Below are 12,486 nucleotides of genomic sequence, written 5' to 3' on the forward strand. Positions count from 1 at the left end.
AACCTTTTGTATTAAAGTAAGCTGTATTTGGGTATATTTAAAATGAAAATTAATTGTTGTCTCTTATGTTGCAGCAAACGACAAAGCAGTGTCCAGGATTTTTTTCCAAAGAGGCATGGGACTGAATGCACACCCCAAGTGGCCGCTGACCTGACTGATGGTGTCCTGGAAATGATGGTCATAGACATGAGGCCATTAAATATGGTAGAAGGGGAAGGGTTTCAAAAAATGATCAAACGGTTTCACTCTGGCTACACACTACCATCAAGAACCCACTTCACTAAGCTTATGGAGCAAAAATACACAAAGAAAATGAATGAAGTCAAAGCAATCCTGAAAAATGTGAAAGGAAAACTGACACTCACAACTGATGCATGGACAAGTATGGCCACTGAAGCTTACCTTGGTGTCACCATTCACTTTGTTAATGATGAGTGGGAGCTTACCTCAATTAACTTGACAACAATGCCCCTCAATGAAAAGCACACTGCAGAAAACATTGCCTCTTGGATTGAGGATGTTGTCAATAAGTTTGAAATAAACATAAAACTAGTACAAGTCATTGTACATGACAATGCTGCAAATGTTGTTGCAGCTTTAAGAGTTCTTGAGGAAAGACATGGTGTTTCATCCCTCAGATGTGTTGGCCATACTCTACAGCTTGTAGTTAACCATGCTCTAAAGGACAACCACATCAGCAGAGCTTTAGGAGCAGCAAGAAGTTTGGTCGAGCACTTCAGAAAAAGTGAGCTATCCAGTACAAAACTAAAGGTTAAGCAAAAACAAATGGGTTCTCCAGACCACAGCCTCATACAAGATGTGTCTGTGAGATGGAACAGTTCCTTTTACATGATTAGTCGCCTGCTTGAGCAGAGGTGGCCAATAACAGCAACTCTGTCAGATCCGGAGGTCACTCAAAGAGGGAAGCATTTTCTGGATCTTAAGGCTGACCAGTGGAGCTTGCTTGAAGAACTTGAACAAGTTCTGAAACCTTTTGAATGTGCAACTGTGTACCTGAGTGGAGAATCTTATGTAACAGTTTCCGCTGTCCCTCTGCTGGTCAAAGGGCTTCGGAAGGCTACACAAACTGCTTTTGAAAATGCATCAATCAAGTGTTTCCAGGTCACTGCTGCACGTGAGATAACATCCAGGTGGGAAGCCGAGACCACATTCAAAGATGATGGACCAAATGTGTGCATATTAGCAGCTGCACTTGACCCACGATTCAGGAAGCTGAAATTCCTGACTGCAGATGAGTGTTTAAAAGTTCAATACAAGCTGCATGCAATAGTTCTGGAGGAGAAAAGAAGGGAAAAGGAGACACACGCTCAACAGGGCACAGCAATGCAAGTGGAAAGACCAGATGCTGACAGGCGGCCTGTATCTTTACTAGACACACTTCTTGGCTCAGATTCAGATGAACTCAGCAACAATGAGGAAGACAACAATGACAGTAATGATGCTGAAATGGTCAGAAACGAGTTAGTGTCTTATTTTGGAGAATCCCCCATTTCCAAGGATGAAAACCCATTAAAATGGTGGAAAGAACATCAGGCAAGGTTTCCAAATCTGGCAATGCTGGCTCGGTCTTACCTCTCAGTTCCAGCCACATCGACCCCTTCTGAGCGCCTATTTTCAGCTGCTGGGAATATTGTAAACAAGAAAAGAACCAGCCTCACCCCAGAGCATGTAGACATGCTAACCTTTCTTCATTACAACTGTTAGTCACTCACTGGAATGAGTAGAATTGGTTATAGTGTACTGTGTTGGACTGGATGTTTATTTTGCACATTTTAAAAGCAATACTTAATGTTTACAGTGCTCCAGAATATTTAGATTGGCACAAATGTTTACAGTGTTACAGAATGTTTTGCCATGTTTTCAATGTTGACTGAGTGGCCATACTTTTTCTTTTTGGAAATAAAAGCCATGCCTTTTGAAAAAACTGGCCTAAATTTATTTTTTTCATCTTAATTTTAAATAAAAAAAATAATTGGTAAAAGGAAAAATAATCTATAGATTAATCGAAAAAAATAATCTATAGATTAACCGATTAATCGAAAAAATAATCTATAGATTAATCGATAGAAAAATAATCGTTAGCTGCAGCCCTAGTATGTATGCTTGTGTGTATGTGTGTATGACTGGAAGATTTCTTATTGATTCCTGTTTCACTGTCATGTCCTCCTTGATATCTCATCCTGTCCAGTCCTGATTCAGACTCCAATTCACCTTTTGAATGCAGTTAATCTTATCACCAATGTCATCAGATAGCACACACGCTAAGTAGCTGTGTGCAGGGGGGTGGAACTTCTGTGCTGGCAAAGGAGATCTTGGCAAGCACCTCTTAGATGACTTGCCCTTGGCTCTTCCTTGGCAGTGTCTTACACACCAAATACTGTACATGCATCAAGTACACATGCGCACCCCTGATATTGTACTGGAAAGGGGGGATTCCAATTTCATTACTCAGTCAGACATGTTGTGGTTTTGTATGCAAGAAAATGCAGTCTTGACATGCATTTTGTTACTTGAATGTCACCCGAGTGGACAATGAATCACACTGACAAATGACCAAAACACAGACATGTGTGCTCCATCTCCCGCGCAGCAGCTCATGACCATGAAAACACAGCACACACCCGCGGAATGTCTGCTTTTCAAGAACAAACACTGACAATGAACTTAAAATAGGAGGCGTCTGGTGTCTATAGGAAAACTTTTCAAATTAAATTTTCATTCATGTGTTCTGTAATGAAGCAGGGAGACCAACTGTATATCGTGATATTTGGATATTTGTGTGTGTTAAAGGGGAACATTATCACCAGACCTATGTAAGCGTCAATATATACCTTGATGTTGCAGAAAAAAGACCATATATTTTTTTAACCAATTTCCGAACTCTAAATGGGTGAATTTTGGCGAATTAAACGCCTTTCTATTATTCGCTCTCGGAGCGATGACGTCACATCGGGAAGCAATCCGCCATTTTCTCACTTTCGTCTGTGTGTTGTCGGAGGGTGTAACAACACGAACAGGGACGGATTCAAGTTGCACCAGTGGCCCAAAGATGCGAAAGTGGCAAGAAATTGGACGAAATTTGTTCAAAATACGAGGGTGTGGGGAAAGCCGACAAAATGGTCAGTCGTTTGTTCCGCACACTTTACCGACAAAAGCTATGCTACGACAGAGATGGCAAGAATGTGTGGATATCCTGCGACACTCAAAGCAGATGCATTTCCAACGATAAAGACCCTAGCTTCCCTGGCCTGCTGACATCAACACCAAAACTGGACAGATCAGCTTTCAGGAAAAGAGAGTATGTCTACAGAATATATTAATTGATGAAAACTTTATTCATTACTCGCGGTTTTACGTAAATTATTATACATAAACTGTGTTTACCAATAATTTAGCTTAAAAACATTTATTTTTTTCAATCATTCAACAGTGTGGTTTTCGTCCTGGTCGTGGAACTGTGGACCAGCTCTATACTCTCGGCAGGGTCCTTGAGGGTGCATGGGAGTTTGCCCAACCAGTCTACATGTGTTTTGTGGACTTGGAGAAGGCATTCGACCGTGTCCCTCGGGAAGTCCTGTGGGGAGTCCTCAGAGAGTATGGGGTATCGGACTGTCTGATTGTGGCAGTCCGCTCCCTGTATGCTCAGTGCCAGAGCTTGGTCCGCATTGCCGGCAGTAAGTCGGACACGTTTCCAGTGAGGGTTGGACTCCGCCAAGGCTGCCCTTTGTCACCGATTCTGTTCATAACTTTTATGGACAGAATTTCTAGGCGCAGTCAAGGCGTTGAGGGGATCTGGTTTGGTGGCTGCAGGATTAGGTCTCTGCTTTTTGCAGATGATGTGGTCCTGATGGCTTCATCTGGCCAGGATCTTCAGCTCTCACTGGATCGGTTCGCAGCCGAGTGTGAAGCGACTGGGATGAGAATCAGCACCTCCAAGTTCGAGTCCATGGTTCTCGCCCGGAAAAGGGTGGAGTGCCATCTCCGGGTTGGGGAGGAGATCTTGCCCCAAGTGGAGGAGTTCAAGTACCTCGGAGTCTTGTTCACGAGTGAGGGAAGAGTGGATCGTGAGATCGACAGGCGGATCGGTGCGGCGTCTTCAGTAATGTGGACGCTGTATCGATCCGTTGTGGTGAAGAAGGAGCTGAGCCGGAAGGCAAAGCTCTCAATTTACCGGTCGATCTACGTTCCCATCCTCACCTATGGTCATGAGCTTTGGGTTATGACCGAAAGGACAAGATCACGGGTACAAGCGGCCGAAATGAGTTTCCTCCGCCGGGTGGCGGGGCTCTCCCTTAGAGATAGGGTGAGAAGCTCTGCCATTCGGGGGGAGCTCAAAGTAAAGCCGCTGCTCCTCCACATCGAGAGGAGCCAGATGAGGTGGTTCGGGCATCTGGTCAGGATGCCACCCGAACGCCTCCCTAGGGAGGTGTTTAGGGCACGTCCGACCGGTAGGAGGCCGCGGGGAAGACCTAGGACACGTTGGGAAGACTATGTCTCCCGGCTGGCCTGGGAACGCCTCGGGGTCCCACAGGAAGAGCTGGACGAAGTGGCTGGGGAGAGGGAAGTCTGGGCTACCCTGCTTAGGCTGCTGCCCCCGCGACCCGACCTCGGATAAGCGGAAGAAGATGGATGGATGGATGGATGGAGTACATTCGGGTAGTCTTGTGTAATGCAGTATTTTGTGTCTATTTAGGTATGGTTAACCTGAGTGCTGAAATCGTGGAAAAATATATGTTCTTAGCACGCCTGAAATGGGCTGTCTGCACTCTCAAAGTGCATGTTGTTGCCAAATGTATTTCATATGCTGTAAACCTAGTTCATGCCAAGCAAACACATACCAATCGTTGGTTAGAAGGCGATCGCCGAATTCTTCCTCGCTTTCTCCCGTGTCGCTGGCTGTCGTGTCGTTTTCGTCGGTTTCGCTTGCATGCGGTTCAAACCAATATGGCTCAATAGCTTCAGTTTCTTCTTCAATTTCGTTTTCGCTACCTGCCTCCACACTACAACCATCCGTTTCAATACATTCGTAATCTGTTGAATCGCTTAAGCCGCTGAAATCCGAGTCTGAATCCGAGCTAATGTCGCTATAGCTTGCTGTTCTATCCGCCATGTTTGTTTGTATTGGCATCACTGTGTGACGTCACAGGAAAATGGACGGGTGTATATAACGATGGTTAAAATCAGGCACTTTGAAGCTTTTTTTTAGGGATATTGCGTGATGTGTAAAAATTTTTTAAAAACTTCGAAAAATAAAATAAGCCACTGGGAACTGATTTTTAATGGTTTTAACCCTTCTGAAATTGTGATAATGTTCCCCTTTAAACAAATCTGCTGGAGGTTTGAATAATAGGCTCATAAATGTAGTAAACTAGCAGTGTTTCTTATACATGTATTTATTTGGCGCTACCTGTTCACACTCGCTTATAAGCACATTTAATGGGACTGTTCGTGAATATAGCTTGTTGTTCCAACTCCAAACAGTAGATGGTATTGTAAATACCAGGAGGTGGATGGGTCAAATGCAGAGGTTAATTTCACCACACCTAGTGTGTGTGTGACTATCAGTGGTTCTTTAACTTTAACTTTAACTCTGCTTCTTAAAGGGAAACCACCTTTTTGGGGAATTTTGCCCATCATTCATAATCCTTATGTAAGACAAAAACGCAGATGTTTTTCCATTCTTATGCATTCTAATTTGTAATTTACGGCAAGTACGAGGTGGCCAACAATGCAGCTAATGGGAGTACACTCTTCTAACCATAAAGGCCTCTAAAAAACATTTTGTGACCTGAATATTAATCAAGTATTAGCGATATTGTTATTATAAGTGCTAACGCAGAGGAACAATTTTTAGCGGCGCCGTGTTCACAGACAGCTAACTATCTAATTGACACACTCAGCTGCTACTGTTGCATCGCCTCTCAGCTTGTAAAAGTGAATTCTAGATTATAAATCATGCCTCTCACTTGGATTGTAGAAGATTGTGGCCATTAACTGAGAAGTTAGTTAACTTTCACATCCAATTTTTACCCGGAGATTGCGAGAAAGACATGAAAATACGCTCGTTTGGAGCGCTTTTTTTTTTGCCTGCTTGAGGATTATGATCAATTCTTCATCTAAACGGAAATATACAAACATCCCATTAATGGGCATCCCAGTGCGAGACATTGCACAGTAAGTGATTTTTTTATGTTTGTAGTTTGTATTTCTTGTTCAGCACTTAGCAATACTGCTACATGATACTTGTTTCACTAAAAGCTGGATCTGTTTAGCTTCTAAAACTTGTAGATCATCCTCCTGACATTCATGTTAAAAAATATAAAGTTGTCGGTCATCATTTGTCCCAAAGTCTGTGTCTTACGAAGTCTGCTATGATTAGTCGGGTTGTTGTTGAAGGGAAAAGCCGTATGCTTCAAATGAGCAAAAGCCGTAAATATTAAATAATATTATGAATGTGCATGTTGCTACATTACATATATATTTATGAAATGATGATGGAGGCTTTTTGATGTGTTTTAGAGCGCTTTATAGGCGGAGTAGGGCGACTCCGAATTGGCTCCATTGTTAGCCGACTTGTGCTAGTGTTTATTTACGAGTTAGAATGCATAAAAAAATAAGAATGTGTGCTTGGCTTACATGAAATTGTGAATGATAGACAATATTCCCAAAAAACTTTGACACACCACTCCCCCCCCTCTAGGGCCTGATTTTAACAATGTAAAAAAGGATGCAAAATTCACTTTTTCACCAATATCTTTAATGCTTCATATTCCTTTCAATATTGGTGAGGACATATATTAATTTATCCAGGCGATTATTTCACCACCTATTGCTTTCATTATGTGATCCTTTGGCAGACAGCAGCAGCAAGTGGTTGCGTCACCGGAGACCAAGTAGGATGTAACATACATTATACGGCTGCCACTGCAAGAAGCTCTTCTATACTTTATTATTATACTGACTAACCAAACAAGAGTCAATGTCTTTTGTATCATTTGTGATATGCTGGCATGTTTACATTTAAAAGATTTTAAACAAATTAATTTATTCATTTTCTCCCATAATTGATTGTGGGGGTGGAGGTTCACATGAAACTGTAACCTGACTCATCTGAGCAGGCAACTGTATGAACACATTTTGTTATAAATCACAACAAATATTTTACATTGGGGTAATCAGTCACCTCTTCTAAAATTGTATGTATCATTGTTGCGACTGTCTTTTCAGACAGGGTGCAGCAGTAATTTCCCTGAGTCAGTTTTGGCCATGCACATCTACTGTATCTTCTTCTTCACTTTATTCCTGACACAAGCATTTATTTACTTTTATTTCTGCCTGTGTTTAGTTGTCTTAGGCCCTGTCCATATCAAGCCGGATAACTCCTTAAACGAATAACTATTTAACCTAAACCCTGTGTCAGCCACACTAACCAACCGTTTAAGGTTCCCCTCCTTAGGAATTTTTTTACTCGGGTAAATGCGCCGTCTGTTTCTTGAATCTCCGTCTCTTAGCTCTGTATGGACTCATTGGTTGTTTATAAACTGAGTTTGGAGAGGAAGTGACGTCAGAAACAACGCGCCATAGACAATTCATAACAACCAGTTTCCACTCAGAGGTAACCACTAGAAAGATAGAGACGAATCATCCAGACATGCCCGTGTTTCTCCTTCCTCTACATGTACAGGCGCTTGTAGAAATCACACATGAATACCTGAAGAGAAGGAAACTCGCGATTGCAGCTATTTCAGATACATCACATCTCAGAAGGCAACACAGCAATGTTGAGCGACGGTTTTGGATAAGGACTGGAAGAATGGCAGTATGGTGGGATATGTTAGTCAACGAGTGTGTTGTGCCAGAGGAATGGCAAGAGAACTTTCGAATGTCCAGGTCAGCTGTGATTCTACTTAGCGAAAAACTTTGTCCATTTGTCGAATGGGAGACAACGAGAATGCGGGCTCCCGTGGATGTGATAAAAAAGGTAGCGTGTACTTTGTATTACTTGGCCGATGATGGAAGACTTCGGAAAACAGCGAATGCATTAGGACTGGAAGTTTTGTAATAGTTTGTTACTTTCAGTAACAACTCCACCTCGTCGTCGGGGCAGACAAAGAAATCCCTTTTCTTGGTTAAACTCACAGCCATTTCCGGTATCTTCGCACAACAAGTCGCAGATAAGAAATCGAAATGAACATCTTGCTTGCATCTCTTCAATGTTTATATGCCTGGTAAAGATACACTTCCAGGTCAGAGGTGACTATGGCGTAATATATGCGTGTCTGCCGTTTTCTACACATGCCTACTAGGTCGCGTTGCGCCCGCGGACGGAGGAGGGAGGGGGTCTTAAACCAAAGCTTAAACTATGGCATTGTGTGTGTGTGGACAGGGATAAGGTTAGGTGGGTTATACCTTGTATAACCTTAGTCGTCTCAGTGTAGAGGCAACCTTAGACACCGCAATGTCGGGCATGACAATCGCTCTGCCTTTTGCACCAAATACGACAATGGAGCACCTCCTACTGACTAGTGATGGTCAGACCGTGCCGAGCTCGAGTACATGGCTATTTTCAATATGATTTGCATTTGTATATGGTGAGGATTCCAAGTACGGTAGATTGCGATGTAACAAAGAAATAGGAAGTAGGAAAGCCACGCAAGTCTCTGTACATGAGGCCCCTGGTCTGCCAGAGAATAATAATAATAAGTAGCAGGAGGTATTAGTGTTGCCAACTTAGCAATGTCGCTATATTCAACAAGTATTCAAACCCCTCTAAAAGGAAAGCGAGTATTGCTTTTTGCAATTAGCATCTGGTGCTGGAGTGCCACCCATTACCCCCAACTAAAAGCATTCAAATGCGGCTCCTTCTTGCTTGTGACATAACAAAAGACACGAGGTAACATAAGAATGTTTATTTGTAATTATAAACATATTTGTTAGTTTAAATTTTTTTTTTGTCTCCCATAAAAAATGACATGCTGAGGCATAATGGCCAATTTTACAAATCATGATGTCATGCCGATAAATCCAATAACATTATAAAATAGTTCTGATAACAAAGACAAAAAAGGCTCCAAGGAGTTGGATTAGGGTGAGAAAACCAAGCGCTATCTTTTACCTTCCGCAGGTTCTATAGCAGGGAGTAGAAATGACTCTCTTGTCATTTAAGAATGGTGGGATTTTTTCAAATTTTAGGGTACCAGCACTCTGTGGAGAAAATGCGGCGTGGTGCTTGGGAACAAGCATTGTCTAGGTGCATGGCCCTTTAAGAAGCCCGACCTGCCTTGGATCTCCATTCGGAGGTCACAATCAAAATGAGTCCCTCTCCTAGCTGGAAGTCACTAAAAAAAAAAATCGGGATTTTTTTCAAAGTGTCTCATTTTAGGGTACCAGCACTCTGTGGAGAAAATGCGGCGAAATGCGAGACAATCAGCTATAGTACTATATCTACTGTTGTTAACGTCCCCTGAGTTCAATGTAAACAAACATGGCATCCATCGTGCCGGCCGGACTTTCTCTCGGTTTCAGACGAAGACATTTTGCATGCTCTTTGCACCGAATATGCCTCAAACATTCCGCAAGAAGGAAAATAAACATTGAGATTTAACACATCAAACCCTAAACAGTCACCTGAAATGTCAGCATTGCTACATCAGTGTTTTGAAAGCCTAGGAAGACACCTTCGCTGCAAAAGAAGCTGGCCCAGAGCCAGCTGCAAATAAAGGTGTGAACAATAGGAAGTTAAATCTAAAGTAAAACGTTTTTTATTTGTTATCAATGAGAAGCAGGAAGTTATCCATACTTGCCAACCCTCCCGGATTTTCCGGTAGACTCCCGAAATTCAGCGCTTCTCCCGAAAACCTCCCGGGACAAATTTTCTCCCGAAAATCTCCCGAAATTCAGGCAGACCTGAGTGACGTGTCGACAGCCTGTTTTCACGTCCGCTTTCCCACAATATAAACAGCCTACCTTCCCAATCACGTTATAACTGTAGAATGATGGAGGGCGAGTTCTTAGTTTCTTATGTGGGTTTATTGTTAGGCAGTTTCATTAATGTCCTCCCAGCGCGGCAACAACACACAACAACCGCAGTCACGTTTTCGTCTACCGTAAAGCAATTCGTCTGCCGTAAACAGCAATGTTGTGACACTCTTAAACAGGGCAATACTGCCATCTACTGTACATGCATATGCGACATTAACATCTAGGGATTTTAGAGAGTGCAGTGCACAACTGCGCACACAACAAGGAGACGAAGCAGAATGCATCATCAGAGAGGGTGTCCAGCATGGTTAGAAAAATAGTGACAGAGAATAGAACAAGGATGGACTATTCAACCCTTAACTCAACAATGAGTAAATGAGTGTTATGTGTGTGTATATGTGTAAATAAATGAACACTGAAATTCTCTTATTTATATATATATATATATATATATATATATATATATATATGAAATACTTGACTTGGTGAATTCTAGCTGTAAATATACTCCTCCCCTCTTAACCACGCCCCCAACCACACCCCCCGACCACGCCCCCCCCCACCCCCCGAAATCGGAGGTCTCAAGGTTGGCAAGTATGAAGTTATCTGAATCAGTATTAGCTTGACAAAAACCCAACACTGCGCATCCCTGAAAACTAGATGACAAACAAATATAAAAAAAAGAAACATGAACATGGTTCGCCAAGCGAAACGTTTGTATAGTAAAACAGATTTCCCCATAAGAAACAATGTAAACATGAATAATTAGTTCTAGCCTCAACACAAGTCTGTATTTTATATTAAAACATGTAAACGTTGAAGCCACTATAATGTGTATATTTACAGTATATGTATCAAATTAACATAACAAGCGGGTAATAATTCAACAATCTCTTTTATTTATCCAAACAACAACAACAACAACAGCCAGCTTAACTATCAATGCGACCGCACACAAAAGTATTTTTGGTGCACTTCAAAATGTTACCAAACATGTTGCTACAAAAAAAAACAAAAAAGTAAAATTTTACTTTTTACTTTTGTTTGTGGCATTGTGGCAGTCTGGTATTGGTAAACAAGCGTAGCGTCACCTTCTAGCCACTGCTAGCGTTATCACAAATGAGCTGTGTGAGGCGTTTCTCCATCGGCTTGTGTTCAGGTACTGCATTCTCCTTCGCTGTAATAAAGGTTCCCTCTGGCATATTTTTTTTCCAGAAAGTCCAGCCTTATCACAGTAAAAAGATAGGTAGAAATCCCCCTTCGCCGATAAAATTCCTAAAGCAGCAGCTTTGCCTGAGCAGCCTCGCCATCAGCAGCCATGCTGTAGCAACGCTGTGAAAGATGGCTCCCCTTTTTAAACTTTTCCAAACACCCACGGCTCGCCTTAAATTGTTCTTCCGTGCTGGGTTCCAGCATGATCACTTTTGCACATCAAGTCGCCATATAAATGGCAAGCCTTCTTTCAAACGATAGCCTCGGGAATGTTATCGCAGGCTAGCTTCTTTTAATCTTTTCACACAACAGCTTTTCCACCTGTCTTGCACTTTGTCTCCGTCCTTGTGAAGGTATTTAACCCCTTCAGCAAAGTCAGCAACCAGTCAAAATGTTTGTACCAGTAATCATATTTAGTTTTCATGTTAATATATTATACTGGGGATTTAATGTCCCCAGTATTTATAATTACCAATGTATTTCTGTTTATTTCAATCTTAGTTTTATTCATAGTTTTATTCATATTTAAAACATAACATTTTCACTTTTTCATTAATAATATATACTACAGGCTATGATGGTTAATAAGATAATTTTTTAAACCCTTATTTGCTCTTTTATGTCTACTTTTTTATCAGCTTCCTTTCTCACACAGTAAGTGAACACAATTTAACTTTAATTAGCAAACTGAATATTGTAAGTGTCATATAATGTAAAAGGTATGGCGCAGATGGATTATCAGTAATACACATGCAGAAGGGGTTGGATTAAATAGGATCATGGACATGTTGAATGGTGCAACAGCAGCCACGTAATGGATGTTATTAAGCACGTCTGAAATAAATCTACCATACCTAACCATTAAAATGCTGAATATTATTGGAACTGTTGTGCACAATTGTTTATTTTAAGACTTTATTTTAAGACCAAGAGTAATATAGTGAATGTTACTGGACAAAGCAATTTTGTTTTTTTCGCTCACTTTCTATTACTATTGATCACTGTCTTTAGAAAAAAACCCCAAACAAGCCCTATTCTACTTTGCCTTCTTGGAGTTGTAGCTTCTCTGTTTGTATCCTTTACCCAGGTGAGATAAAAGCAGGCCGCGTCATGTTGGTGGCATTGAATCCATAACCAGCAGGGGGCAGCACAGCATTGGCATTCATTCACTTTAACTGCTGTTTCCTGCAGTTAACTAGATATTGAGTAGATTCTGGCAAAGGGTGATTTAATGCCCCCTTTTTAGTTGGTATCTACAGCAATATAAAGCAA

The 12,486-nt window shown here is 41.6% G+C and overlaps 2 protein-coding genes across 6 annotated transcripts in view; both read left to right on the plus strand.

Moving 5' to 3' along the window:
• LOC140679951 (E3 SUMO-protein ligase ZBED1-like) overlaps nt 1–1,944 on the plus strand; it is a 2,775-nt gene extending 831 nt beyond the window's left edge. Inside the window, exon 2 of the mRNA XM_072916335.1 lies at nt 75–1,944. Coding sequence (XP_072772436.1) covers nt 75–1,725 — 1,651 coding nt within the window. The 3' untranslated portion in view covers nt 1,726–1,944. The remainder of the gene's footprint in view (nt 1–74) is intronic.
• Nucleotides 1–12,486, plus strand: part of smap1 (small ArfGAP 1) — a 265,913-nt gene that overhangs the window by 15,388 nt on the left and 238,039 nt on the right. The gene's annotated exons all lie outside the window — the stretch shown is intronic.

This window comes from Nerophis lumbriciformis, linkage group LG02 (assembly GCF_033978685.3).
Source record: "Nerophis lumbriciformis linkage group LG02, RoL_Nlum_v2.1, whole genome shotgun sequence".
Classification (NCBI taxonomy): Eukaryota; Metazoa; Chordata; class Actinopteri; order Syngnathiformes; family Syngnathidae; genus Nerophis; species Nerophis lumbriciformis.